A 27,975-nucleotide genomic window follows, 5' to 3' on the forward strand; every position below is an offset into this window, starting at 1 on the left:
ACACAGACAGTTCACTTACCGCTCCTTGAGCGGTGCTGTCAGTTCTGTGTTGTGTTATGGAAATATGTAAAATAAGGACTGGGAAAAAATATGAGAAGAGGGAGCAGCAGCTGAAATTATATAGGAGCTAAATTGATTAAAATGGTCAAAGAAGAGATAAAATACAACTCTAAGTGTTGGGAGAGTTAGATTACATTCAACTTAGTCTTTACTGAATAAATATAATGTATTACTGCATGCAGCACTGTGAATTCACTCACACTCTGATGAGAAGTAAAAATGAATGAAGAACTATTTTCTCTTCTGTTTTCCACAGCATACGGTGAGAGTGGAAGGCAGATCATTGATGACCTTTTTTGAAGGCCAAATTAGAATTCACCTGTCAGAGGTTTTCAATGGGAAATGTCAGTTTTACTTTCAACAGCGATCCATCAAAGTTTGATCCTAGACGTGTTTTTAGAAGCGTACAATGGCAGTCATGTATAAGAACCTATCCTATCTGTTAAACATGCTTGTATGATGTAATTCTGAATTATACCAGTGATTTCAAAATGCCTGACAGCAGTCTGTGAGTTTAAGACAAAGTGGGCAAGCAACAATAACCTCACAAGTTGTTTTACAAAAGAATAGTCAGGAAAAAGAAGAACAAAGTTAAAGTGAGGAAACCATCCAACATCTCAGACTGTAGCTGTTCTGTACTCAATAAATGGCTAAAACTCCTCCAGTTCATTCTGGGTGACTGATCAGCAACAGAACTCTCTAGTTGTTGGTGCTGGTGGTCACAGATGATATACTTAAAGTAAGGGTTCACATATATTTTCCAAAAATATAAAAAAATATGATTGAAGGTTTCCTTTTTAATTGGGTTCTCTTCTCTTTTTCTACTTTCAGGACCTTTATCCCTTTATACTTACATTCTTTCTTAACATGAAACTTTTTCAGCGTTCAAACTTCAGCTTGTCATCAAATATCTATTATCGCAGACAGGCTGTCGGTCAATAATTGCAAGTTTTTCTTAGTAGGAGGAAAGAAACCCACCAGTACACACAAAAATTCAATCAGTTGTCCCACTGTCTGCTTATTGTGTCTATAATTTATTAATAAAATCTACTTCTTTTAATGATTGTTATATTCTGAATCAAATTACACTTAGCTACCCTCCTTTCTTCATATATAACCTGGTCAGCACTGTAGCCTCATCACTTCCTTGTGGTCCCTCGGGACATGTCCCCTGGCTCAGAGATGTTAGCTTTTCAAAATTCAGATGTTCCAAGATAATATCCCACCCCACCAACAGTCAATAGCTATTAATTACTGGGTGCAGAGACTCAATGCGGGTCGATACAGAATGGCCATTCGGCTGCCTGTTGGGTAATTGTCTCCCAGATCTCATTAAAATGAGTTGAAACTGGGGGAGAAAAGAAGAGGGCAATGAGAAGAGAGTGTGAAAGAAAACAGATGTGGGTACAAAAAGGGAGAGTGAGAGGGCGAGTGTAAAATCCACCTTACAGGATAAACTCACTCAGCACACTGAGGGATTGTGCCTAACTTCAGGATTTTGGCAGTTCTTAACTCTCACCTCCCACCTACTCCATTCTTCTCCAGAATGTAAAACAACCTCAAACTTTGCATCAATAAATCAGTTTATTTAAAAGAATATGTTACAATTTATTACAGTAAGCGGTGTAACCAAACATTTCAATTTTACATTTCCACATGTCAGGATCAGCAGGTCAGGATCTGTCAATCTCCATCTTAGTGTGACTTGTTGAAAGGTTGTCAGCTGACTTCAACATTGGATCCTACTGAAATAAATATTGTACATAATATTTCACTTTAGTCAGAATGGAAGAGCGCAAGAGAGACAGAGAAGGGTGAGCCTGAAGAGAGCGCACACTTGAAGGTGGGCGGATCAGACAATGTCAGACAATCGACTACATCAGACATGGTTCAGTAAACAGACAAGAATCCTGGGAAATGTGTTCGGCCTTTAGGACTGCACATTCAATCTCTCAATTCAAGCCTCAACACATTCAATTAAGCCCCCTTTACACAGTCTCAAAGGTCTGTTGAAGCTCATTAATCACCCGAAATGGCTTGTGTGAACAGCACCGTCATTATAACAAGCACTCTTGGTAAGAACCACTGATGTAAATCTAGGACTTTTTTACTTTTTGATACCAAACATTCTGTTAATAGTCTTATTACAAGCTTAAGAGGTATTATGACTGAATGCAGCTATTTAATGATGCAATATTTTGCTTATAAAACCTGTGTTAATGTTTTTTGTAAGCTGCAATCATAACCTAAGAAAAGGTCCTTACTTTGTGCGTCTCTATTTTACATATGATTTTGGTTAAATTATTATGCTATAGATTTCATACTCTAAGTACTACAATGATGATCAACCAATACCATGGATCTCATGTTGTAGCAACTGATAGGAATCATTTTAAAATGTGAGGAAAAATGATTTAATATTGAAATATCATTTAGATTTGATAACATCTCAGCAGAGTGTTATGTTTTAATGATGTAATAACCTGCAATTCCAGCCTCTGTTTATCAGACCAATGTTAGGACTATATCAGATCATTTGGTTGTTATATAACTTTTTTTTAATCATATCATTCTTAATTTGAACCACAGCAGGGCTTATTTAAGAAGAATAATAAACACTCTTTATTGATTTTGTTACACTATAGTTATGTACTACACGTATGGGATTTGTTGCTTTTATTTATCACTGACAGATGGAACCATTCCATGTTTTTTTAATCCTTATCCCACTTAACCTGAATCTGCAGTGCATGAGTAGTTTAATGGTACTGCGAAGTACCAGCTACACAGATAAATAGTGCTGCATGGTAAGGCCATTTAAATTACAGGCCCATTATAAATCCTCTGGGAGCTCTCAGAAACAAAGTAATCACTGCGCGCCACAGAGCAGGCAGGAAGAGCAGGACCCCTGCTGTCTAGTCTCGGTAGTGCGCATTAAAAACACCACTTGGCTAAACAGTGCTCCACATTGCTGCGGGTCCACAGGGGCCTAAAACATCTGCACGGAGTGTCCACACAACACTACAAATACATAAAGGTTTAATGCCTAGCACTGCACATACCATTTGCAGGTGCAGTATATAATCAGTCATGTACACATGTCCAAGTCTGTTCCAGTTTTATGCCCATTTGTCTGCTTTCTAGGTTACATTTGGAGGCTGTTAATACTGTTAGATAAAGTGCAACAAAGTTTAACATGAGCTCTGCACCAAAACAAAGAACATGACTTCCAATCCTGAAAGATGGCTTCCTCTCTCCTGTCTCTCATTTGCCACATTACAATGTTTTCTCATAAATGTTGTGCCGTCAGATGAAAATGGATGTATGTGGCATGATTCAGTTGTGACGTACATTCTAGGAGTCACAGCACTCACAACAGACACTGCCGCTCTGATTTTCCAAATAAAGACGCTGTGCATCTTCCTGCCCTCAACATTGCGGATTACTGTTATCCGTTCACCTTTGTGAACACCAACAGCTTCCACTTCCCCTTATCAGTGCACCAATATTCACTTCAGGTTTGTTTTTCAAGTAGGACTATTGAAAGGAGGCTCAAGACCTCCTGATTTGTATGTCACATTCCCTGCCAATAAGAAGAAGGGCTGCATAAACCCATCACTTCCAGTCTGTAGATGCCTCAATTCTTTTCAGCAGAGCTCTGCTTAATGCATGAATATGATGTGCTCTATTCAAGATTTCTGGTTCATGGGCCTGTAGCTTTGTATGCTTCCGTTTGTTTGATGTGTTCATCAGAAGATGCTTGTTGGTTTGCATGTCGTTGTTTGTGTAGCTAATAGCTGAGTATTGCTGGGTTCTAGGGCTAGGTCAGGGACGAAAACTGAGCTGAGTCGATGGTGTAGTTAAGAGGTAACAATCTCCCTTCCTACGTTCCCCCATCCCTTCTGTGCCTCAGCAGCTGGAAAATATTCTGCAAGAGAAACAGCAATCAGAACCAAAACACAGACTCACTCAGGCATTAACTGGACTCAAGTATAGACACAGGCAGGCAAAGCCTTACCTTGCCACACATACCGTCTTTACTGCAGTTCTTATTGTCCTTGTCTGTAGCCTCCTCTTCCACCTGCAGGCACATAACAGCAGTGAGAAAGGGACACAAGTAAATGGCTTGTAAAGCAGATCAGTCGGTAGGAAAGTCAATGGGCCTTACCTCCTTCCTCCACTTCAGCTCACAGAACACCCTCTCAAAGCATTCATGCATGTAGTTAAACTAAATGTTGTCCATGGCAAACACAAAGAGAACACAGACAGATTTTAGAATTTTAGACTTGTATGCATCAAGCCAGCTACACTGTAGAAACACCTATTGTAATGTTTAGTGCACTACATTTGACTGCCGGGTTTTAATTCATTTTTTAAACCCTACAGTCGAATGAAAAGCACATTAAAATAAAATGATCTTAAACATCTATGCATCAGTAATATTCATCCAAAAACATAAACCATCTCTCTAGATTATTTTAAGTAGAAACATTGAACATTGACAAATTAACATGAAATGGTTCATATGATTTTCTTACATATGGTGTAAATATCTTGACCCAGCGAGGATTCTTTTCTCCTCGTGCATATTCAAAGCAGAAGGCCATGCCCTCTTCATCCGTGTCCCACCTTTGCATCTCTTCCCATTCGAAAGCAATCACCTGGTTCTGGAACATTACAGAGGCTTTAACAGACTCACGGGCAGTAATTGTTTGTAAAGGAGATACACACACTAACAAACAGTGGGCCTTGCCTCTAGTGTCCCCTCCTCGGTGCAGGCGTGGAGCTTGAAGTGGTGAATACTGATGGCTGTGATCACGTGGCCTTTACGTCGTGAGTCACAGGAGCAGTGAGGGAAGATGATCTCGTTGTAGCCCTCACAGCCCCTCAATAAACTCAGGTACTAAGGAAGAAATAGAAGAAATTAAGGATATCATATTTGCAATGCAAAAAAAGGATGTGTGGAACAAATCTATCCTGCAATTTCCTTGCAGTATAAATGTAGCCTTAAACTACCTCCACATTCAGAGGATTCTGTACTTTCCCCACATTGTTATATCACACAGTGAAAAAATGTAGAACTGATATGAAAAGGAGAATTACATAAGACAGACTGAATGATAATGAGGATCTATCTGTCTCTATGTGCATGTTGTGTCTACAGGTGACAGACTGACCATGGACATCTTCTTCTGTTCTGCCAGCTTTTGTAGCTGATAGGACTTCTGCTCTGCTTTGATGAAGCCTTTCTTCACATCATCCACAGCCTGCACAGGTGACAGATGGGGGGCATTATTAAGCACCGAAAACATGAACACACCAGAAAAAAAACGGCAGACAAAGAAAAAGTATGTACACACCTGGTAAAAGAAATAGTTGACAGCTAGCTGGTTGTCATTGAGGAGGATTTCTTCTTCTGTGGTGAAGAGCCACTTGCGCAGTGTGAGGCAGGTCCCTGGGATGGCTGAGGTATAGTTCTGTACATACAATTTGTGGGGGAACTCATTTGGGGCAAGCTTACGCACTAAAGAAAGAAAGAGAGAAAATAAGGGTAGGGGGTTTGAGACTTGCCTCGCCTCTGTGAGGACAATATCCTATAAGTCCTATATTTAAACAAGATTCACAAGAAACCTGTTGTCCTCTACATTAGGATAATTATGGTCACAAAATGTATTTAGTGAGGTGACATCGGAGTGGACAGATAGACAGTAGGAATAACCACAAACACAACACATCCACTGTCTTTTTGAAAGCATAACAATAGATATGTTACCATCTAAGGACACTTTTCTCAAACACACGGTACAGTTCAGTCTAAGCTACTGTATAAGAATAAACAACAGCCCACTAGCTTTGGAAAGAGGTTTATATCTGCATTTTAAAACAGTCTACAGATGCATTAGGAGATAAAAGGTCAGTAACAAAATTTAATCAGTCGATTCAATTGAAATTACGTTGAGTCAATCATTCAACTAAAAGCTCTACGCTGAGGGATTAAATAAATGATTCATTTCCCATTTATTCTCCGCCTGAAAGTTTGAACTTCTGAGACCTGCAGGAAAAACTAAACTGCACTCAATAAATAATTTTATGCATTTACTGTGACTATACATGTAGTTCTGTCTTTGCAGGAGCACAAAGCATACATAAAGAATAAACTCAGTGACGCTGCATGGGCTGAAAAGTAGTACTTCTGCTATAGTTTTATTAGTTGCTTCCTTTGTCAAGCAGTTTTTTTGAGAAGTGTTTTTTGAGAAGAAGACAAAGTGATGTCATTTAAAATGTTTTCTACTTCTCTGTGCAAGCACAGACACTCATCCATAAACACACACACACGTTCTTACTAACCAAAGGTGTGGTTGATGACCTCAAACAGAGCAAAGTAGCTAGCTGTTACACTGTCCATTCCCAGTTTCATAACCACAGCCTGAGAGAGAGAAGCATTGAGACAAAATGAAACAGGCAGTAAAACACAAACGACTGTAATGAGGATCGTGACTACAACCGACTTTTACCTGATAGACCTGATCTGTAGTAGAGTTTTTGCGAACTCTAACAGTGAGTGTAGTTTTATCAGGCATGGCTATTCTCAGCTCCACATCTGACACTCCATTATAATTCTAGGCCATGAAAAAGAGAGAAGGAACCAGATGAGTTAGGGGACAGAAAAAAAACACAAGTAGGTTCTTCCTACTTGTTTTGTGTTTGTTTGTTTTACCTCGTCTGATTCAGACAGGAACTCCTGCATAATGTCACTTTCTCCAATTACCCGTACAGAGCACACTGCAAATCAAAGACACATATTAGTACAGAAGGACTTGATTGAATGTGAAATTAACATTATACAATGACAAAAAAAACTTAGTTGCTAAATATGGAGTCTGCAGTAATTATACCCAATCCCCAAAGCAAGAAATCTTCATCACCTTTCTCCAGGTATTCTTCCAGGCCTCTGCGGCGTGCATCTAGCTGCTGCTCTGACAGGGAAAAAGGCCATTTCCCAGGCAGCTTGGGGAATGTGAAGTTGGAAAATTCCCTTTTCAGGTTTTGGTGTAGAATCACAAATTCCCGGTAACGCTTTGCACACAGCTGTCTACCCGCCATATACACGTTATACACCTGAAAAAAGAGAAGATGATGCATAAAACTTTGTTTACACTCTTTCTTCCCCTGACCTATCATACTATCAAGAGTGTACCTACCACAAACTTTTCATGATTGAGCTCAGTGTGTTTGTAGCTGGGAACAGAGATGGGCACAGCCTGCTTGTCAGAGTAGTCATAGCAAGACTGGGCTGATCCATCATCTCCAGGATCCAAGCAGTCGGCCTCCTGGGGCGGGACAGACAGGACAGCCAGCACCAGCTCTTTCTCACCTGCCCGGATCAGATCCACCACTTGCTTATGTGTGGCCCCTTCTACGTTTACCCCATTGCTGTAGAATGAAGAAGAAAGATGTAAAGGGGACATGGATTTAATGCGTTTAATTTATCTCCCCAGCAGTACTTGCTTTTTCACACATTTAGTATATATTTTTGACTGTATAATTTTTATCTCTAAAACTCATCCAGGCTTGCACATCTAGTTAGTTTTGATGAACACTGGGTCATGTGTCAGAGTCATGATAATACACATAACAGAGCTATAGCAACCTCACATAGAGTTAACCTCCAGCTGTTTCTGACACTTGAACACATTCAAAATGTTCAGAGCAGCAACTGAAGTCAGTATATTTGTACAAAATCTGAATAAAAGTATTGAGTTTTGTATAAGCTGGCCAAATGTCTATTTGAACATTTCACAAAGGCTTACAGAACCCAGCAATGCCACATACACAATGAATACAACCCAGTGAATGCTTGAGGTTAATCAAATATTCAGTGACATAAAGTCGTCACCCAAGAATGGGATCTGATCTTCTAATTAGATGGATTCATCTTTCTGTACAGGCCAGAAATCACTAATGTACAACCTCACACAGCAGAAATCTGAGTGTTATTTTTGGTAGAGGATTATATTAATAGCATTAACAACTGTGTTATAGTCAGCAGACAACAGGAGAACAGATGTGTGGCATTAGATGAATTGGTTCACCCGGCCCCAAGTTAAGCATTTGTAATTTCCCTGTGGCCTACATTGCTATTTATCAGTCTGGGTATTTTTGATGTGAGTTATGTAATACGTCAGCAGTACAGTAATTTGTGTGTTCTTTCTAATATATTGTGGCTCTCATAGCCACATAAATCATGACCTGACAGTAATGCCTCTTTGTCTACAGAACTGTCTCCCAGCAATTTCATGAGGGAGCTTTTTTGTTTTTACTGATTGACACCTGATAGTTATGTTGTAAAAGAATCCCCACAAATCTAATCTTACTGATCAATGATGGATAATGAAACATTTATCAATCCTATTGACAGATCAAATCACTGTCACTGCAAAAACTACCAATCAATTACCAGCTCTGAAATAAACCAAACAACCCAGGACAGGAAATGCTTAATTCTTAAATTAACTCTTACGTCATGGCAGAGCGTGTGTTGGCAGTCTAACACAGGGCTAAACATTCCGTGGATACAAGCTCTCTAATGCTTATGGATGCACTAGTTAGCTACACATGGCCATCTAATTAAGTCAAGGCACAGCCTCTAATCCAGTGCACACATAATGAAGCTGCAAGTGGTGCTGATGAGGAATGATGATTGTGCAGACAGAAGTAAGCAAAGACTTAAAGGGGAGCCAGAAATACATACATATTGTAAGTTTAGTGAGAGAAACAGCATCCCTCTCCACTACTACAACAAAAAAATGCAGACTAAGCAGTTTGTTTGCCCTTTCCTTCCTGCAGCTCCATGATGATATAATAAGCACCTGACATAGTGGCCTTTGCACCGGCACAGTCAGCACGTCTGACTGTGATAAACAGTTTATAGAATGGACACCACATGTGTCATATTTTTACTTTGTCTGCTTAGGTAATAATTGACGAGTTGTTCATTTGTAGCAGAACAAAAGGTTAAGAGGATGGATGGATGTGAAACTCTATATGAGCCATTTTTCACAATACAGGACCTGTAGATAGTCCCAGTCAGGAGAGTGTAGCATTAATATCTGGAGTGTACACTGAGGGAGCATAAAAAGCAGGAAATGGAGTGCATGCAAATCATCAGAACAAATACAGACGAGTTAGTAAGCGAAAACAAAATGAACATATGCACCCACGTGTTTGCATGCAGAAATAATGGGGTCAACAAACTGCCAGGTTACTGCAGGCCATCCATTAACAAAGCAGTGTGCAAAATCCAGCCAATCAGACAGTGAAGTTTAGAGAGCAAAGCCAATCAGAAAGGAACTGAATTCATTCCTCCCTTTCTGCATCATCTTATTCTCTGCACACAGACACACTGAAGCAACAGCACTGATATCTGCCTCTGTGCTGTGTGTTCTTCTCCATAGCAACAGAGTCTAACATCAGCAAGCTGTCTCCACGCATACTAACACGCAGTGATTTAGGCAAACCACTAGCCAGAGGTGGTACCATCCCATCTGTGAGCTGATAATAAGAACCTGACTTGTGCAAACAAAAATGGTGAAGGTAAACAAACTGGATGAAACTTGGCATCAACAAATATTCTACATTGCGTCTGGTCGGGATGATTTAAGAATATTTGGCATGCTGCTGATGAGAGGAATAGATATCAGTGTGAGGAGAATTTGTAATGATCCCTGGACTTTTCTCTCTGACAGACACAAACCCTTCTTTCATTAGGATGAACGCCTATTCTGCCATGCAAGCCCAGAATGATGCATGCAGGGACCGGTGGTCAGTGGTCCCGGTGAGCGGAACATGATGCTGAAATGTCACTGCTAACATTCACACGGTCACCCACATGTAGTAGGCTTATTAGTGCATTACTGGACATAATCATCTGATCAGAAGTAAGCGAAACAGTAAGCACTTACACTTCAAGAATCCGGTCCCCCTTCGAAATACCGGCTCTGTCGGCGGCACCTCCCGGAAGGACAGCGCTTACGTGCTGCAGTGGAGCGTACAGTTCCCCGTTAATGCTCCGCAGCTGCCCTCCTTCACTTACTTGTCCCCGAACATTGAAACCATATCCCGAGTCAGACTTCACTATTCGAACTAGCCGTGGGCCTGAAGTAACGGTGGTTGCCGTCTGGCAGCTGCCGCCGGTGCCCGGTGTAACGTTGCCGCTACCGGAGCCGTTACGGGAGGACGTGTGAGGCAACGGAGGGACAGAGGAACAAATCCCTTGTCCCTCAACGTCCGACATTTTTCTACACTGCCTGTATCATTCACTCGGATTCAGCTAGCGTTAGATATCGCACAAACATTAGCTTGAAGTAGCAGGCCAATCGGCTTGGCTAGCTTACTGATTTAGGTACGCCGCCGAACAAAGCCGAGAGTGTCCGATGATTCGCGAGTCCGTCCCAGGATACGGAGGACGCGTTCCATGTGGCTTTCTCCAGACTCCTTTTGGAGTGCTGATTGGTATTCTCCCGGGTAGACTACATTCACAGTGGAAGCTTTTTATCAGGCTAATTTAAGTATAGAAAATAATCTGCCACTGCCCCAATAAACCACGAAGCCAGCAGGGTCCCAGAGGTTGTTGAGAAAATTATTTAAACAACAACAGGAGAGAGATCATTTATTAATTTAGCCTAAATTTAACAGTGTGTCATTTTCTTCAGAACATTTGAAAAATATAGACTTGTTGGTCAACAACTATACGCTGCAGTGAAACTAGAATAACAAAAGGGGGCAGCATTGAAACTACAGCCTGTTTGTATTTTATATAAAAAACAACATACAGACAAAACATGTTAAAGTGGGACGTTTATTTTAGTTTCTTTATGAGACGTGTAAAAATTAAATCTGTGATAAACAGTCAGCACAACCTTTCTTTCTTAGAATGAGTCATGACACATTACATAGACCTGAGCGCTGGTGCACATTGGAGCACCTAGCTTTGTCATTTAAACATTCATTACTTTGTTGTCTTAAGAGGACTTGAGTATTCCTTCATAGATCTCGCAGAAGGCAAATAGAAGCATGGCAAACTCCTCAAACTGAAGAACACCATCACCATCTTCATCCAGTTGGCTGAAAAACTCATCTGATTCTTTGGTGGTGTCCTAATAAAAGACAGGCAGCAAGATTTTACTCATATGGTCTCTGTTACCATAGTACTGGAGCGTCTTTTATACTTACGATGTCTCCTATGTCTTCTCTGAGAAATTCAGCGAATTCTTTCTTGGACATAGTGTCCTTGTCTTTGTCTGTCCCAGCGTACTTCTTAAAAGTTTCCTTCAAAAGAATTGCTGCTGCCATAACATCAGTGGCCATGGTGGCTAAAAGAAGAAAAAATTGTTGAATCAGTGTGTACACTAGAAATTGTTATTTATTATTTCTTCATGCATTCATGCAGCCTTAATGTATCAAATCCAAACTACCTGACTGTATTTAGTTTTAAACTAAAACAAAAATGTTGTGAACATTATTAGTAGACTCTTCGATTGTCTGTGGTTACACCCGGTCATAATCAGCTCCACAATCATACAGAAGCTACACCAAGCATACGCCGACATACAGCATCAAAGACATGAAAATGTATTTTAAATAAAAATATGAAGTAAATTTCCACCTACTTACCAAGATTGTTTCAGAGTTGTTTAGCTTGAGAGGAGAGATGAGACGGCTCGAAGAGGGACAGCTGAGTCCATGCAACTGGCCCTTTTATGATAGACTGACACACCTTCTTTTCATGGACACCCCCCCTTCTTTCTGTCTGTGTTAACGTGCTTAAATGTGTCAAATTTTTTCTCTATATGAAAGCCTGCCTGCTAAACCAGTCTAGACTAGATTCTTGGACAAAGCCTGTACTACCTTCACTGGAAGTTTCTTTGTAAGTTGAACTTTGTGATTGCACAGATGCAGGGTGTATACACTTCAGTGATTTTGTTTGTACAAAAAACTCAAACACTTTGGTCATGGCAACATACTGTGCAAACATAAACTGGTCTGACCACATTCAAACAATGCAGGCCATGTTCTTGGTAATCTACATTTTACAAGGCTAAACTTCATCATTACATTCGATTGATAACCAACTACTCCAGACACAACACTTCTGGCCCTGTGGTTGAAGAAATTTGGCTATGGACTAAAACACATACTTGTAAAGGCAATAACATAAACTTAAAATGTTTTCTCCATGTTGCATGGAGTCATGCACTGTGTAAATTGTAGTCACAGTGACTGAGAACTACACCTGTTATTTATGCTTTCTGGGACATTCCATGTGAAGTACAGCCCTTTGAAATTTCATCTATTTTTTGTAGTTTTTGGTGCATTTGCTAAAAGTTGAAACTTTTATTGCATGGCCTCTGTTGCATGCAGGAATCTGATGTTTGCTGCATAGGGTTAACTTCTCACATACAACCAGAAAATGTAATGTAAATTCATATATGTAAATGTTTCTTATCTCAAACAATTTGGGCATAATAGATGCCTAAAAATGGCCCAAAAATAAATGCATCTAACCCTAACTTATACATCACCTGTCTGTAAAAAAGGCAATGGAAAGTTTATCTCTACCAGCTTATTTATATACCTCCATTATATTTAGTATTTTCCTATGTCGTCTTTTTATTTTTATTAAAATGTGCTATTTCAAAGCCATATTTGACCATGTTGACAGTGATTCAGCTTCTTCATATTTTTACCACATGATCTCATATACCTCAGCATGATGCGGCATAAATATGGTTTTAGGTTGTGATTTTTTTCCAGTGTAGTAACATTTTCCCGTATTTTTTACAGCTGTCATCATCAAAACCTAACAATGACTCTGTGCATTTACCCAAAGACTCGAGTGTTAGCTGCCCCTTTTTACACATTCTTACATATCTCGGCATTATGTTGCATGATCATGATTTCAAAGTGATTTTACATGGAATGACCCTTCTGCTGTACACCATGATAACCAGCCATATCAGAGTGTTCTTACTTTATTTCCTGCAAAATCGACTTTACATGAGCAGCTTCAGCTTTGCAGACACTGGTGCTGAGAGCAGTACTGTTGCTGCATGCTTATACTCGCTGCCTCTTTCATAGGTCTCATTCATTGGTCTCTGCTTTCCATAGATTTGGTGATTCTCTTTTTCTATGGAACATATGCAAATATAACCATGGTGTCATCCTTGACGATGACCTAACCTTTGAGCAGAAGATCAACACATCACAAGGACAGCTTCCTTTCTTCTGCCTGCCTCTTTGCCAGTCACTCACCTTTACTGGTGCCAAAACTCTCATCCATGCCATGTTCACCTACCAAAATGACTACTGCAAAGTCTTCTATGGTTCTTCATCTGAAGTTCTAAATAAACTTTAGTACATCCAGATTTGTGTTGTCCTCACCTTTACTCACCCACACACACCTGTGACCACATGCTTCAAAACCTCCACCAGCTTCCTGTTCCCCAGTGCATATAGTTCAATGTCCTCTATCGGTGTTCCCACCCTCTGGAACACATTATGTGACTGTACAGAAGTTTTCAAACCCCATCTTTTCAAAAAGGCTTTTAATTCATTGTTTGTTTCATTACACATTCTGTTTTATATTTGAATGTTCTTCTCTTAATCTCATTTACTGTTTTATTACCGTTGTAATAACATATTTGAGTATCTATATATCAAACATTTCTGTTTAAAGGCACAGAAAAAGCATTTTTAAAAGAGTGATTTGTTTTGGTTTTATTTGTTAGCCACATCTTACTCGATGTGTTTTTCAGGACACATTTATTCCTCAGACCACATCTGACCATGCTGCTGCCAAAGTATTCAAATCTTAAGATACACACTGAGTGTTGCAACAAAAGTGGCATACTCCTGGAAATTAACAACACCATCTTGGTCTTCATCCAGCATCTGGAAAAATGTTTCCACTTCAGCGGTCTAATGAAAGACAGACAGGATGATTTTTTAATGGATCTGAGACATGCATCACATGCTCCTTGTTGCCATAATGTATTTTTTTTCTACTTACGTCTGGCACAGAGAGCTCATTGCGGAGCAATTCAGTAAGTTCTTTCTTGGTCAAAGTGTGTTTATCTCCTTCCTTCCCAGCGTACTTATCGAAGGTAGTCCTGAGGAGAATAATTGCCTGTTTGATTCCTGACATGGTGCCTGCAACAAGACAAAATGGCTGCCTATCATGTTGACCAGTAATCATACATTATTATTTATTTATTTTACACAGGGTGCATGTGTTAATATGTTGTACACTAAAAGAAAATCAATTGATTATCAATAGTTCTACAAGTAGAGGAATGTTTCTGCTTACAGTGTTATGGTGCAGTATGGTGTTCACTTTTGTTGCTATTTCTATGGTTGACTAGAAGCCTCTCTCTGTGTGAGGGCTTTTCTACAATGGTGTGTTTGTTTCTTTTCAGATGCAGTGGCCAAACACGTCCGCACCAAGAAAATGCCACATCTGGTTTTTAATAGGCTACATTAACCCCCCCCCCCCAACCACTACACACACACAACCCCAAGGCAGGACACATGGTTCTGCTTATATTGTAAGGCCGAAAACAACCGAAAAAGTCAGAGTAATTATGTAATCGGGGGCTTGTGGTGACATGAGGGTTTGCCTTCACTGCTGCACACACCGTGCACTGTTTTGTTTCTATTCCGGGGTGGTGTTAAAAACACGGGCTAAAAGTTAGCCGTTTAAAACTTCGAATCGTGGCTTGTCTTTAAACAAACGTTTGATCTGTAATATTTAACAAGGAAAAATGATCCCCTCTGCGGTCGCCATTTTAGGTTACCATGGCGACGAGTCCTGCTATTATAAACGCAGAGATACGTCCGGAGGAAAAAAAAAAAAAATTCCCATTACAAAGACTGAAATGTCGTATGACGCTTCCCTGGTGAGGATGAGCTGGCTCAGTGCTGCCACACACAGAAACTACCCCAGAGTGTCCTCTGTTCTGAAGGGATGATCATTCCACAGAACACAAGAGAAGCTATGCATCACATGTCCCATGTCCAACATAACGGTATCAGCAACTAATAAAACACAAAGTTTTAAAGCTTCCTTCAGTTACTTACCAATGGGATGAGAAGGCTGCTTGACTTGCAAAAAATGATGAGAAGAATAATGTGAGACGAGTGTTCTGACCCCAGCCTTTTTATACCACAGAATGACACGACACACCTATTTCCCTCTTCCAAATACCCTCCCATCTTTTTCTTTTTCTTTCTTTGATGACAGTTTATATTCGAGGGAGTGGTCCTCTATGGCGTGCAGTTCAGTGCAGCAGGTGCAAACAAAGAAAAGATCCTAACCTATTTCATTTCATGTGTAGCTTATGTACTGTAACACTGCAACTAGGAAAAAAAATAAATAAATAAACAACATAAAATAAAAAGTGCCTGTTGGTGTATTTGAATCAGCAGGCTGATAACTTTAAACACCACACTGGCACCACATTAACAAACACCACACCTATTGTGTAAAGTCACAGTTACACTTAATTGCCAGCAGTGTTTGCTCATCTGCCTTCACACGCACATGAACTTAAGTAACATCCCATTCTTAATCCATAGGGTTTAACATGATGTCAGCCCACCCTTTGCAGCTGTAACAGCTTCAACTCTTTTGGGAAGGCTTTCCACCAGGTTTAAGGGAATTTTTTTGTCCATTCCACCAGGAGCGCATTTGTGAGGTCAGACACGGATGTTGGATGAGAAGGCCTGGCTGACTCGCAGTCTTCGCTTTAATTCATCCCAAAGGTGTTCTATCGGGTTGAGGTCAAGACAAACCAAACTCACTCATCCATGTCTTTATGGACCTTGCTTTGTGCACTGTTGCAGAGTCATGTTGGAACAGGAAGAGGCCGCCCCCCAACTCCACAAAGTTGGCAGCATGGCAGTTCCTTTCTGGAACTAACTCACTCCACTGCACTTTGCTATAACACCACAGACAGCAGACTGTGGAATATTTAGTAGCAAAGAGATTTCAGGACTGGACTTGTTGCACAGGTGCCATCCTATCACAGTAATAATAATAAAATCATATCAGCACACCTAATTATAAAACTTTATGATTTGAAATTTGTATTATATCTACTGTATATTTGACACTTTTAAAATAAAGGCTTTGTTTAATTGAATATTTGCATAAATCATTAAGATTTGTCCACACTGATCACCTCGTCTAGTTCATCCTTAAGTATGAGTGGACATTTGTGCCAAGTACGTTGATCCTACCCAGATATCACATTTACAAGAGGGGGGTGGACAAACAAGTCAGACAATGCAAATACCTCCAGCCATTGTTTTACATAGGCAGATTTGAATTCAGTTCTAGTCTTTCCTTAGTTTACATGTTCTCTCTGTGCCTTCCTGCTGACTCCAGCTTCCTCCAGCATACCCCCCCCCCCCCCCCCCCGGGGTAAGGCAGTGGTGGAAGAGGGTCATATGTCAGTGCAGAAAGTCTTTCTCAACAGAAACTGTGGCAAAATCTGACTTAAAATCTGGTTTAACCGAGGAACAGTTGCCCCCAGGTAGATGATGTTATGTAGTAGGAATGGGAAGACAAAAAGACATTCTCCAGCTTGAAGTCATGCCTAAACCTAATATCTCATCACCTGATTTTTTGTAGTAGTAGTTTGTTTAGGTGGGTTTTGTCCCTTGTAATGTTTATTTTCTATGGCTACAGTTTGTGTTCCATACAGACATACTTTATGACACATAGCAGGCATAATGACAGGACACAGAGAGAGGTTTACATGTAACCTGAACACACACTGCTATAAAACAAGCGTTCACTCAACTTATTGTTTTGTGTTCTATTGTTACCTCGGGGTAATTATATGTTTTTGCAGAGGAGAACAGGCATTAGGCATTACTCAAAGAACTTCAGGCGTGCCTTTGTGTCTGCAGCCAGAAATTTGAGTCCATTGAAAGCCATTTTTTCACCTCAGCCCAGAGGCCCGGTGCAATTCAGTTTTAGGTATCAGAAAGAAGGCAGAATGGTTCCTCCTGACAATCCACAGGTGAGCTATGGCTGTCATGTAGGGCGAGGACACAAGCTTTGACTGAACTCTGTTAACTCAGAAATTCATAACAAGAAAACAACTGTTTCATTTTCGTCAACACTGACTGCAGCTGCTTGCAATGATATATTCATTTCTCCTGTGTGAGTGTCTGGATCCCTTTACCTTTATTTCAAAACATAAAACACTTGCACCGATACCTTTTTTCTGACATAGTTTACTAATACACATTAAACATGAAGTAACATTCTGGCACTTTAGAAGTTTCTCATACATTAGTCCCTTTTATGTATATATATACTGTATGAGCTAGTCCCAGGATAGTAGTGGCTCATCCTGCTGTTGTGTCCATCAGCAGTAAAAATTTATGGAACAACTTAAACTGTACACTTATGCTGATGGTAATCCTTTAACTTGCAAAGGTTGTAAAAAGTAGCGGACTGGAAGGACCAGCCATTCTTTAAGAGAATCTAATTGAGATATATTCAACAGAAAACTGTCAAATTTGATTACCGTAGTTAGATAAGATAATCCTTTAATAGTCCCCACAGGAGAAATTCGCAATTATTTCCCTCTACTGCAATTAATACACAGGCATAGACAAACAAGTCCAGGCCAGTTGTAACTTAAGAATTGTTAGTTATTTGTCCAGTATTAGATGAAGAACAGGCTTCACCTAAGAAAAAAGTTAGGTGCACCAGTGCAAAAAGTTAGTCCAGAACCCTGGCTGTGACCTCCAGTTAATATGAATAAAAAGTTGACAGTTACACTTATCACAGTTATTATGAGAGAAATTATATTTTTTATTGTATTATTTTATTCTTTAATTAATATTATTTTATTAAACAGCTATTTGTTTTCTAAATAATTTAGTATGAATAAAAGAAGAAGTAGAAGAAGATTTTTTTAGAACTGCTTGGCAAACTGTGAGAAGAAGTTCTTCGTAGCGCTGACTTCTATAAACTTCTATAAAGAGTGCAAATTCGATATTTGCACTCTTTGATCAGGCTCTTATAAACCAGCTTGCTAAGACCCCTGAAATTTTCTGGAGGAATAATAATATGTTCCTCTTCCAGTAAATCCCAAATTTGGTCATAAAGCCGGATATGGATGTCTTGACACTGCTGCAAGGTCAATGTTGTCCCTAACTTTCTATTCACTCGAATAATTAGAGCAAAAAGAAATCTGCCCAAGTCATTTTTTTCCAGCTTAGCCTCAATGTCAACAACAACAATCTCAGGTGACACTGTTTCATCACGTTCAGAGTCATCCTTCTCTGACCCCGAAGACTCCACAGAGATGACCTCGGCTGTCTGCTGCAGAGGCACAATGTTGACACTTTCATCACTTTCAGTACTGGATGGCAAGGACCAGTTGTTCCTCAACTGCCTATGCTTTCTAGGAGGCCTGGATAGTTGTCTTTCCTAAAGCCTTTCTCCACCCCAGGGTTTTCCTGCTTTGGCACAAAATCCTTCACCAGGATGACTTCAGGTAACTTCATCTGTGGCACATATACCTTCACTGGAGTCACCTCATGTGACTTCTGAAGTCTCTGCTCAGACTTTGTGGGGTCCTCTTCTGCATCCCGCTCTGGTACGGAAACCTCCGCTGGAGTGACCTTATTGGGTGTTACTCCTGTTGACTTGGGTGAAGAAGCTTTTCTCTTCTCTACCACAAAAGTGTCCACTGGACAGGTCACTACCTTAGGTGACTCCTGCGTGGGCATAGAGGGAGAGATCCTGCGTAACACACCAAAAAACTTCCTCAATCTCTGAAGTATCCCCATTTTGGCTGGTAGAGTAAAAACTTCTGAACGCTTTCCTGAACCTTTCTCGACCATTTCACTGTCAGGCTTTCCTAAAATCAATCTGGCCCACTGTTCTTGACTTTTTCCATTATAACATGCATTTATATTGGGATGAACTTCCTCTTTGGCAACTATGGTGAGTTTATCAGCAGACAAATTTCTGTCCATTGCGTCGTCTGTGTCCTTTCAAACCTTCTTGAATCATCCTAAACTGCCGACTGAACTTGCATCCAACTTGCTAAAATGTTTTGAAATGACAAAAATAGAGTTAATAGAGTTTTCTCCAGCTGTACCTTCTAGCTAGGGATGTCCCGATCAGGTTTTTTTGCCTTTGAGTCCGAGTCATTTGATTTTGAGTATCTGCCGATACCAAGTCCCGATCCGATACTTTCAAGATTCTCTATAAAGACACGCAGCAGCTCATCGAGACCTCGCACCAAAAGCAACTGTCATACCTAGGCCTGTCATGATAACAGATTTTGCTGGGTGATTAATAGCCAAGAGAAATTATTGCGATATTATTGTCGTTTTGAGACTATGTTCAACTAATATAATGATAATGACATACAATGCAAGTACACCCTTTCAAAGATCAATAAACTTTCATTTCTAAAGAACATTTAACACTGGAAAGGCCCTCAATCATCAACATTATTGTTATTATTAATGATATTAATATTAATGTTAATATTATTATTATTATGAGTAGTGGTAGGCCTATTACCATAGCTTATCTAAGCATAGTCAATGGAGTTAAGTCAAACCAACTAGCACGTCATGAGCAACAGAGCCAAACAACACGCACTCTCTGGGAGTGGGCTCACCTGTATGCACATGTGCTTGTGTGCGCACGCGTTTGCGTTTGCATGTGTGTATGCGCATCAGGCCGCTGCAGACAGCTGCAGTGAATTTTACAAACGCCACCATGTAGACAGAAACACATAGAAACTGATAGCAGAGATGGCACCAGAGGACTGGGCAAGAGAACTAGAATGGGTGGCGCTGCAGCGAGTGCCGCCAGTGAGAAGGCAGAGAACTTCACTCGTACAACGCAGACTCTCTCTGATAGCAGGTTCTAAACATGAGCATGTTTAGTGTCGTGGTGAATTGTGGCAAAGTGTTGAAACGGTGAGCAGTTTCACAGCTCTCTGTGTTGCTGTAACGTCCAAGCCCTGCAGCGCTGTGACGCACCGTGGCGACGCAGACAGCGAGCTGACCGTGGTCTGCTCAGAACATACCGTAAACGTTACACAATGAGTTAAAAAAATAAAAACTACCTGTTGATTTGACACATTTTAAGACAGAAGCCGCGGGCCATATAAAGTCCGACGGCCTTTATACGCTACGACGCACCGGAGTGACGCCTTTTGTCATCCAGTCTCTTTGGCAGCGAGAGGGAGAGAGAGAGAAAGAGAGGAAAACAAACCAGCATGCAAATGTAATTTATCGCGGCCGAAAAACTTAACTTATCGTGCAATTAATTGATTTATTGTTTATCGCGACAGGCCTAGTCATACCCCTACGCTACAGGACACAGAGCCACCCTGCACAGAAGGCGTTAACTTTGAGAGCCCTAATAAATATATATCCGAGTCCTGATCAGGAGGTAACATCCGATTCCGATCGAGTCTGAAATCACGTAATCGGGCCCGATTTCCGATCACGTGATCAGATCGGGACATCCCTACTCCTAGCTGTATCGTTTAAGTGCTGCCATGGCAAACACAGACCACACCAACTTGGTTCTACCGTTTCCACTGCAATGGGGCAACATAGAATGTGGTGAAGTGTGGTGCAGGTACTTGGTCCTGGTATTTGGTGCAGACATACAAATACAGAATTTAAATACGTGCAAAAATCTATAAAACTATCAAGTGTGTGGATCTAAGTAATAAAGCAGCTATACACTGAAATATATTTGGAGTGACATTTACTTAGAAAAACTGTTGCAAGTTTTTTGCACTCAAAAAATGCTTGTAATCTTTCCTTAAGTAACGTTTACTTAGTAGAACCAATTATTTTTAGGACAAATACCCAAGTAAATTTCTCTGGCAATACTTCCTTATATTGTATTTTGTTACAATAATCTGTTAGCGTACAGTACATTAGCCGTCTCTCACTTTAATCTCAGGGTTGTCAATTTATTTCTCCAACAGCTTCTTGATCTCATCCTTGTTTAGCTTGCCATCCTCATCAGCATATTCAGCAGACATGTCCACCATGGTATTAATGACATGTAAATGTGCACAAAGAAACAGGTGGACTGGAAATGTAGCCCACTCCTTGTAAACCAGCTTCACTAGTCTTATTGTGACATACCTTGAGAAGCTGCAAGGTGGAGTATATGGTGAAGATACATGACTTGGCAAACAAATGTTGTAGTGTAGAGGTCAGAGCCATCATATTGTGTGTGTGTATGTTATACCTACTTGATTTCTGCTCCTTCTTTTTGATTACATATACAGATCCACATGTAAATTAGCTGATGTGTTTGGTAGCTATGCAAATCAATCTACAATGCTAACAATGCTAACAGGTGGATCTACAGTCAGCTAGCACATTAGCAGAGTTAGCAGACCAGCAAATGTTTACCTGAACTGCAACCAAATTGTGAATAATACAGAATAATACTGTGTGTGTATGTATCTGGATTATAATGACCATTCATCAATTTGTTTTGATGCATGCTGCACATGCTCTCCTTATTCACTCTCTTCCTTTCTGTCCTGTCTCTGGTTCAGCTCCAAGGTTTTCTTTGCTTCTGGGTTTTCTTTGCAAACATTAAATTATCTATGTACTCAGAGATCACACCAGGGTCTGTGTGCCTGCTAAGATGGTTCTGAAGTTGTTATAAATTGAATTGTTAAAATTCCCTTATTCATGTATTAATGCAACATTTTGAGTGTTTTCTTTATTTTCTGTAATATTAAGATACATTTTACAAACATCCAAACACAACCTATACCTGCTTAGTTACTTTCTTTTTCACCTCCCTCTCCAAAACAATGTGGTAGATGCCTTTGGCAATCACAGACACACCTTTTGGATTAGTGGTCAAATGTCTTTAGGAGATTCAAACAAGTTTAGGCTCACCACAGCGCACAGATGCAGTGCAGCTTTGGATGTTAGCCTGTTGATGGATAGATGCCAGTGTCTCCAAGGTCTCTTCTGATGTGTGTGTGCGTACCTTTATTTTTCACCTCACCATTTGAAGTTGAAAGAGTTCATTTATTTGTTCATGCTTGTCTTTTAACTGCCTCTCCACAGTTCATCCAACAGCATTTTAATCACATTAATTAGACAGTAAAATTAAACCTTTGAGTTGAGCACCCATTTCTGTTGATCATAATGAGATATCTGTAATCAATCAACTTGTATGACTGAGATGTTTGCATACAAAATTTGGAAGCCATAGCAAGACACGCTTCTTTTTATCTTTTGTCAGGCTTTGCTTATAATTTATAATTTTACCATTTTGACTAATTTGTTTTTTAAATAACGACTTTACTTCATTTCTCTCTCTTTAATATGAAAATGAGCTCCTATGAGGAATGAGCAGAGGGACTTAGGTTTTGCAAATGACACACTGTGTTGCCTCCAGCATTGTTTTGGGTAAGTAGCTTTTGTCACGCACCGGAAAACCTGCAGAACCCGTGCAGGCCACAGCTGCAACATAAGCACCATACAGTTGTTTCTTTCTGTTTCAGCAGCAGTCCACATGAGCAAACAAGTACAAAACTGGATTTAAGAAATGATTGAAATGATTTGTTCAGCACTAGATACCATTTCAAATTTCTGATCATTTATGTTAGAAATTTAGACTTTATTCACTTTCATTATCCACTTATTTGTATGAGTTTGGTAAAGAATACTGCAACTTGTATAAGTCCATCATAAATGCTCCAAAAAGTGTCAAGATTTACAGACCCGACCCGGAACGTGTGCATTCTCGCATGAGTTGTCTCGACAGCGCCCCCTACTGTAAATAGGAGGTTACTGCATACTAACATTGGATGGATGGAAAAACATATCTGCATGTGTCTGTGTATTAATGAACACAAGAATATGGTGATAACTGAGTTATGCTCACAGTTTAAAAGAAACATACATTTCTCCTATGGAAGGGTAACCTTACTGAAACAATACGGAAAAGTGTTAATGCTCCCATGACTAAACTTTGTATAGGAGACAAACGTATGTTCGTTTTTTTACAGAAAGTCACTGAAAAAGATCATGGCCTTATTTTCACAATAGATTCTGAATAGATTCTGAGAATAAGGTCAGTATTCTGAGATTCTAAGAAAAAGCCAAACTATGCTGTCTTCACACCTAGACAGTCAGACAAACAAACTAAAAGTGGAAACCTTTCCATGACTGTGTCCACCTGGTGTGGGTTGAATATGGCTTGCAGCTTCTTGCGAAGCTCTGACCTTTGAGGGTCAAATGCAGCAGGAGATGGCGGTTGTTGCCCCCAGCAATGGTACTGATGGCTGTTGTAAGAACAGCAAGAGTTGTGTGAGTGTGCGCAGTGTATTGAAGAGGGGAGGCTACTTGATGCCCTGGTTTGAGGTCGCCCCTGAAAGGGATCTGACCAGTAACTTTGCTGAGGGTGTGGCGCAACATTATAATAGTAAGGGTTGGAGAGGCTGTGCTGGTGGGGCATGTTGGATGGGAACATATGAGGAGGGTAGGTGCTATAGTTGGAGTCCATGTGACTGTGATGTTGGTGGGTTGTTGAAGGGACTGAAGGGGGGCAGCACCTGCAGGGCTGGCTGCTGCATGGAGGCATGGAAACTGCATGCATTGAGACATGTTTGGGTCCAGGAAGGGCACTCTGATGCTGAGGCTGGAGTCTGTGGGAGTTGCTGAGGGAATGGGACATGTCAGAGTACAACAACCGAACACAGTAAACAGCTGGTTGTGGTTTGTAGTTTAGATTTTTGCACAATTCATTTTACAACCTGTTTGTCCAACAACACAACTGTGCTCTGCTGCAAGAAACACTCACAGTTTTAGAACAAAACAATTTAATTATTTACAGTAAATTAGCTTTAACAGCCTATCAAAGCACAAATCTGTTTTCTTGGTGGATCCAGAAATCATGAATATAAATATAATGTATAAATATATATATATATAAATATGTAAAACACAATCATCAAGAGATGAGCTCTTTGATGTGTGAATAAAAAAAGTCCAGCAGCTCCACGTTTTCTGGCAGGTACTGAAGTTTCTCCGCTACACTCCACAGCTCTGTCACGTTCTCCAGAAGCGGGAGCTGAGCTGGCCTTTTGGTGGGCTGATCTGTTGGTTCTGCAGTGCCGTCTGTGTGCGAGAGGCAGACTGATGTAGCTTTTATCTATCAAAATGTGTAACTATCTGATAGACATCATATCATGGCCGTGCAGATAAGCTCAATGCATAAATCAGTGTAATCTCATGTCCGATCCAACGGTAACAAACCTCTAGAAACTCCTGCAGTCTGCTGACCGAGCCCATCTGTCCGCTGCTTGTCACCGCTTCGATTCTGGAGACAACACAAACGCACATTTGAGCCATCAGACGTGATGACATCTGCTCATAAAACATTTTGAATGTGAAGCCAGCGTGTACCTGGGTAAGTATTCCTCTTTCAGGTAGAGCATGAGTTTAAAGAACTGACCCTGGTACTGCTTCATCAGAGCATTTCCACAAACCTGAAAGAGACCCACAAAATGATCAACAACTCACAGAGCTCCTCTGATCCTCCAGATGACTCTGGAACAACCATCAGAACTCACTTCTAGAAAATCCAGCAGCAGTGTTGCTGTGATGTCAGCCAGCGGCTCCATGTTGAGCATCTGAGCCAGCCAGCGCCAGCCGTGGTTCAGACCGTGAGGAAGAGACTGAAACACAACAAGTGGCGAGTGTGAGTTATATTCTACAAACCCACCATGTGACCCTGAACAGGAAGTGAGGCGTATTCTTACCCCCTGTTTGGAGATGTAGGGCCACCTCATCTGGATGATGGCAGCGTAGAGACGGATCATCCCGGACATCCTCTTCAGGAAACTGTCCTGGTCTTCCACTCCAGATTCGCCCACACGGTAACCGAGAATCCTGTTGAAGGGGGGAGGGACAGGACCTGAACTCTGTGTTCAGACATTATGTGAGCAGCGATGCCTTTTTGAGTCTCTCACTTCTGATACTCCTCCACAGGCGTGCCGTCCTTCATTGGAGGATAGTGCGGCACAGCGTAAGGGCACTTCTTGTGCAGGCAGGCGAGGATGAGGTCTCCCACCCGAGGGTGCAGCTCCCAGATGCCAGAGGCCACCACAGCAATGGGGAAGGCGGCCTCGTGGTGAGACGCCACCTCCTCCTCTCCTTGTTTCTGTGTGGGGACAAGAAGTTATTTAGATGTGGCTCTTTCTCTCCTGAAAATGTTAGATCTCAAAGTTCTGATTTGGAGTTAATTGATTTCCTCATATTTTCATATCTTGACGGCAGACTCACCACAAACTTCTCAGCCAGTTTGTAGCTGACAAAGTCCAGACCCTGTGGATGCTGCGAGACAGAGACAGACTTCCCACCGGACACCACTGCTCCTCCTGACAGCAGTTTGTCGATCTTGTCAAAGATTTCTCGAAGCTGAGAACCCGAGTTGCTGGAGATTTGACTGACAGGGATGGTGGCTGCTTTCTGGAGCTCCTGCTTCAGTTTCTTTGTCTGAGTCATAAAAAAGTATGGCTCATGAAATCTACCTGGTGTTGATTGGTGCTCCACAAATAAATAAATCGGAAACATTGCTCAAAAAAGTCCAACCTGAGCATCCTTTGTGGTGCTGAGTTGTTCGATGGCCTGAGCACACTGAGCGGCCGTCTGCTGCAGCTCCTTGTACCATTTGAGCGTGCTGTCTTCAGCAGTGTTCTGCAGCCCTGTGCAATAATTCTTTTAAGCATTTAGCTGGTAACAGCCCAACAGCACAGACTTTCTGCCCTAAACATGTAATCATCAAGCATTTAGTGGTCTTGCAGTGGCCACACACCTTTCTTCATCGCCTTCTGTTGGGCTGACTGCGCCGCCTTCTTCTGCACGTCCTGTTGTGCCTGCAGCGCTGCCATCTTCCTGCACTTCTCTTCCTGCTCCTGCTCCTCCTTCTTCCACTCATGAGCCTTGACCACCTCCTCCTGCATCAGTTGGATCAGCGCCCTCATCTCGTGGAGGGCTTGCTCAGCCATGGTCATGTCCTCCACGCTGGGGAACTGTCCCTGTAAAGACAGTGAGGTGAGTTTTTCCGCTATGTTCCCACAAGTGTCCTACAGAATGTGCAGTGTTTTAACTGACCTCGGCTGTCTTTCTCACCACCACTGACACCTGGGAGCACAGCTGGTTCCCACGGGTGCTGTAGGAACTGATGCTGGTTGGTGGGAGGTCGGTCTTTGTCTGACTGGATGGCCTCAGCAGCTGGTTGAGCTGCAGGATTTCTACCTGGATGGTGTGGAGGTTTTGCAGTCTTTCCCTGCCATCCACTTGCGTCTGCCTCTCAAGCTCCGCCTCCCAAAGTTGCTGCTGCTCTGGCTCAGCAACTTTTTGGCTCAGGTTCAGATTCTGATTGACAGAAAGATTAGGAGAAATGTCCAAGTGTTTAAATCAGCAGGACCTGAAATGATGTAGTTTTCTGCAAATTTAAAGGTGTCATTCTCGCTCACAGTATCTTTTCATATCATCATACCTTCATTCGGTGTCGCTGCTCTTCCTTCAGCTTTTCATAGCGGACCATGCTCTCTTTAGTTCTACAGTGCAGGAAGTGGAAAAGCAGTTGATGACACAGCATTTCAGAAATGTTACAATAATTTTACTCCTCGTTGTGTCTTACTCTCTGTCCCTCATGTCTCTCATACTCTGGTCTTCCTGCTTCTGCTTCAGCTCCATCAGTTCCTCGAAGCGTTTCAGCTGCTCTGATGCTGCGTCAGCCACCGCCACCACCAGCTTCTCCTGCCGCAGTCTGAGCGCTGACTAAGACCAGAGATTTAAGACATCAGTCAGGTAGAACTACAGAGTCCTTAATAATCAAATGCGTCGAAACAGAGCACAGCCCGACCTTGGCCTTTTCCTGATGTTTCTTCTCAATTCTGTCAATACAACCAGCCGTCTGCATGGCTTTGGATGACAGCAGGGAAATGGCGGGTAGTGACACAGGACTGGAAACCTTGCTGACATCAGCCTCTGGAGTTTCACTATTCATTTCATCACTAACAGCCTAAAACACAGATTCAGCACACAATTAATTAAAAGTGTTTTTATTGTGAATCTGAGTGCCACCTCATCCAATCTGAATTTACCTTGCAGGAAAGGGGACTTGCCAGATGCCGCCGCTTGTTCTTTAAAGGTGTGGCTGCAGAAAATGTAGTGTTGATGGTGTTGATGTCAGAAACGGATCCTGCAGAGGAGTCAGGGCTGCAGCCTCCAGAGCTGGAGCAAAGAAAGGAGGACTTCTTCAGGGGCCTCGAGCTGAGGCGGTCCATTACGCCCGCACAGTTAGGAGACAAGCCGAGGTCCCCTTTGTATCCTTCTAAAATATGCTGCAAAAACACAGGAGTGCGTTAATCACAGAGTGCCTGAACACACAACACGGCTTCATAAAACAGAAGACACGATACACAAATGGTCTGGTAATTAATTGTGTAACGATATTTCACATCTACTGCTTAAAATGCCGCTAAGGAATTGTAGCTAGTGTCCTCTGACATGTACGGGCGTTAAATGTAATGCATTTTCACGCTAAATACTGGTAAACTAGCTGGCTAGCTAATGTTAGCTAACAAACACTCACCTCGCCTCTTTCCGCCCAGTACGGGTCGAACTTGATTTTTCCTTTTTTTGACATTTTTAAACCTTGTAAAGTTTCCCTTAGTAGATTTTTGGAAGCCATCTTGACAAAGTCGAGACTACAATAACAGCAGTGGAGATGGCCCAAGTGATGCAGACACTCCAAAACAAGCTTTGACTTTCAGCATTTGTCTGGAAACACTGCTTCAACGCGTC

At 41.3% G+C, this 27,975-nt stretch overlaps 4 protein-coding genes and 1 long non-coding RNA gene across 6 annotated transcripts; 1 reads left to right on the plus strand and 4 right to left on the minus strand.

Moving 5' to 3' along the window:
* Positions 1-1,638: 1,638 nt before the first annotated feature.
* On the minus strand, positions 1,639-10,489 carry snx27b (sorting nexin 27b). 2 transcript variants are annotated; one of them, XM_028426328.1, is made up of 13 exons: positions 10,023-10,489; positions 7,263-7,494; positions 6,987-7,179; positions 6,779-6,843; positions 6,576-6,680; positions 6,409-6,487; positions 5,421-5,584; positions 5,238-5,327; positions 4,814-4,963; positions 4,599-4,727; positions 4,229-4,288; positions 4,093-4,141; positions 1,639-3,988 (listed from the first exon to the last, which is right to left on the minus strand). In XM_028426328.1, exons 1-13 carry the CDS (start codon positions 10,352-10,354, stop codon positions 3,921-3,923), a joined length of 1,716 nt encoding a protein of 571 aa, XP_028282129.1. In that variant the 5' UTR covers positions 10,355-10,489; the 3' UTR covers positions 1,639-3,920. The 2 variants fall into 2 exon arrangements, with proteins under 2 accessions (XP_028282129.1, XP_028282130.1); XM_028426329.1 differs by having other exon boundaries at positions 4,079-4,141.
* Positions 10,490-10,900: 411 nt separating this feature from the next.
* On the minus strand, positions 10,901-11,893 carry LOC114448854 (protein S100-G-like). The gene is made up of 3 exons (XM_028426061.1): positions 11,734-11,893; positions 11,293-11,432; positions 10,901-11,216 (listed from the first exon to the last, which is right to left on the minus strand). Exons 2-3 carry the CDS (start codon positions 11,425-11,427, stop codon positions 11,082-11,084), a joined length of 270 nt encoding a protein of 89 aa, XP_028281862.1. The 5' UTR covers positions 11,428-11,432; positions 11,734-11,893; the 3' UTR covers positions 10,901-11,081.
* Positions 11,894-13,647: 1,754 nt separating this feature from the next.
* On the minus strand, positions 13,648-15,271 carry LOC114448798 (protein S100-A6-like). Its single transcript, XM_028425982.1, has 3 exons — positions 15,196-15,271; positions 14,138-14,268; positions 13,648-14,037 (listed from the first exon to the last, which is right to left on the minus strand). Exons 2-3 carry the CDS (start codon positions 14,261-14,263, stop codon positions 13,924-13,926), a joined length of 240 nt encoding a protein of 79 aa, XP_028281783.1. The 5' UTR covers positions 14,264-14,268; positions 15,196-15,271; the 3' UTR covers positions 13,648-13,923.
* An 8,774-nt stretch (positions 15,272-24,045) lies between these two features.
* LOC114448724 (nucleoporin GLE1-like) lies at positions 24,046-27,947 on the minus strand. Its single transcript, XM_028425858.1, has 15 exons — positions 27,764-27,947; positions 27,273-27,512; positions 27,032-27,190; positions 26,807-26,946; positions 26,663-26,723; positions 26,275-26,538; positions 25,976-26,198; positions 25,753-25,865; positions 25,444-25,656; positions 25,131-25,321; positions 24,921-25,050; positions 24,732-24,836; positions 24,565-24,647; positions 24,415-24,478; positions 24,046-24,276 (listed from the first exon to the last, which is right to left on the minus strand). Exons 1-15 carry the CDS (start codon positions 27,860-27,862, stop codon positions 24,208-24,210), a joined length of 2,154 nt encoding a protein of 717 aa, XP_028281659.1. The 5' UTR covers positions 27,863-27,947; the 3' UTR covers positions 24,046-24,207.
* On the plus strand, positions 24,416-26,318 carry LOC114448725 (uncharacterized). Its single transcript, XR_003671918.1, has 3 exons — positions 24,416-25,037; positions 25,150-25,291; positions 25,438-26,318. It is a non-coding gene; the product is annotated as an uncharacterized LOC114448725 (long non-coding RNA).
* Positions 27,948-27,975: the final 28 nt, after the last annotated feature.

The sequence above is a fragment of the Parambassis ranga genome, chromosome 16 (genome assembly GCF_900634625.1).
Source record: "Parambassis ranga chromosome 16, fParRan2.1, whole genome shotgun sequence".
Lineage (NCBI taxonomy): Eukaryota > Metazoa > Chordata > Actinopteri > Ambassidae > Parambassis > Parambassis ranga.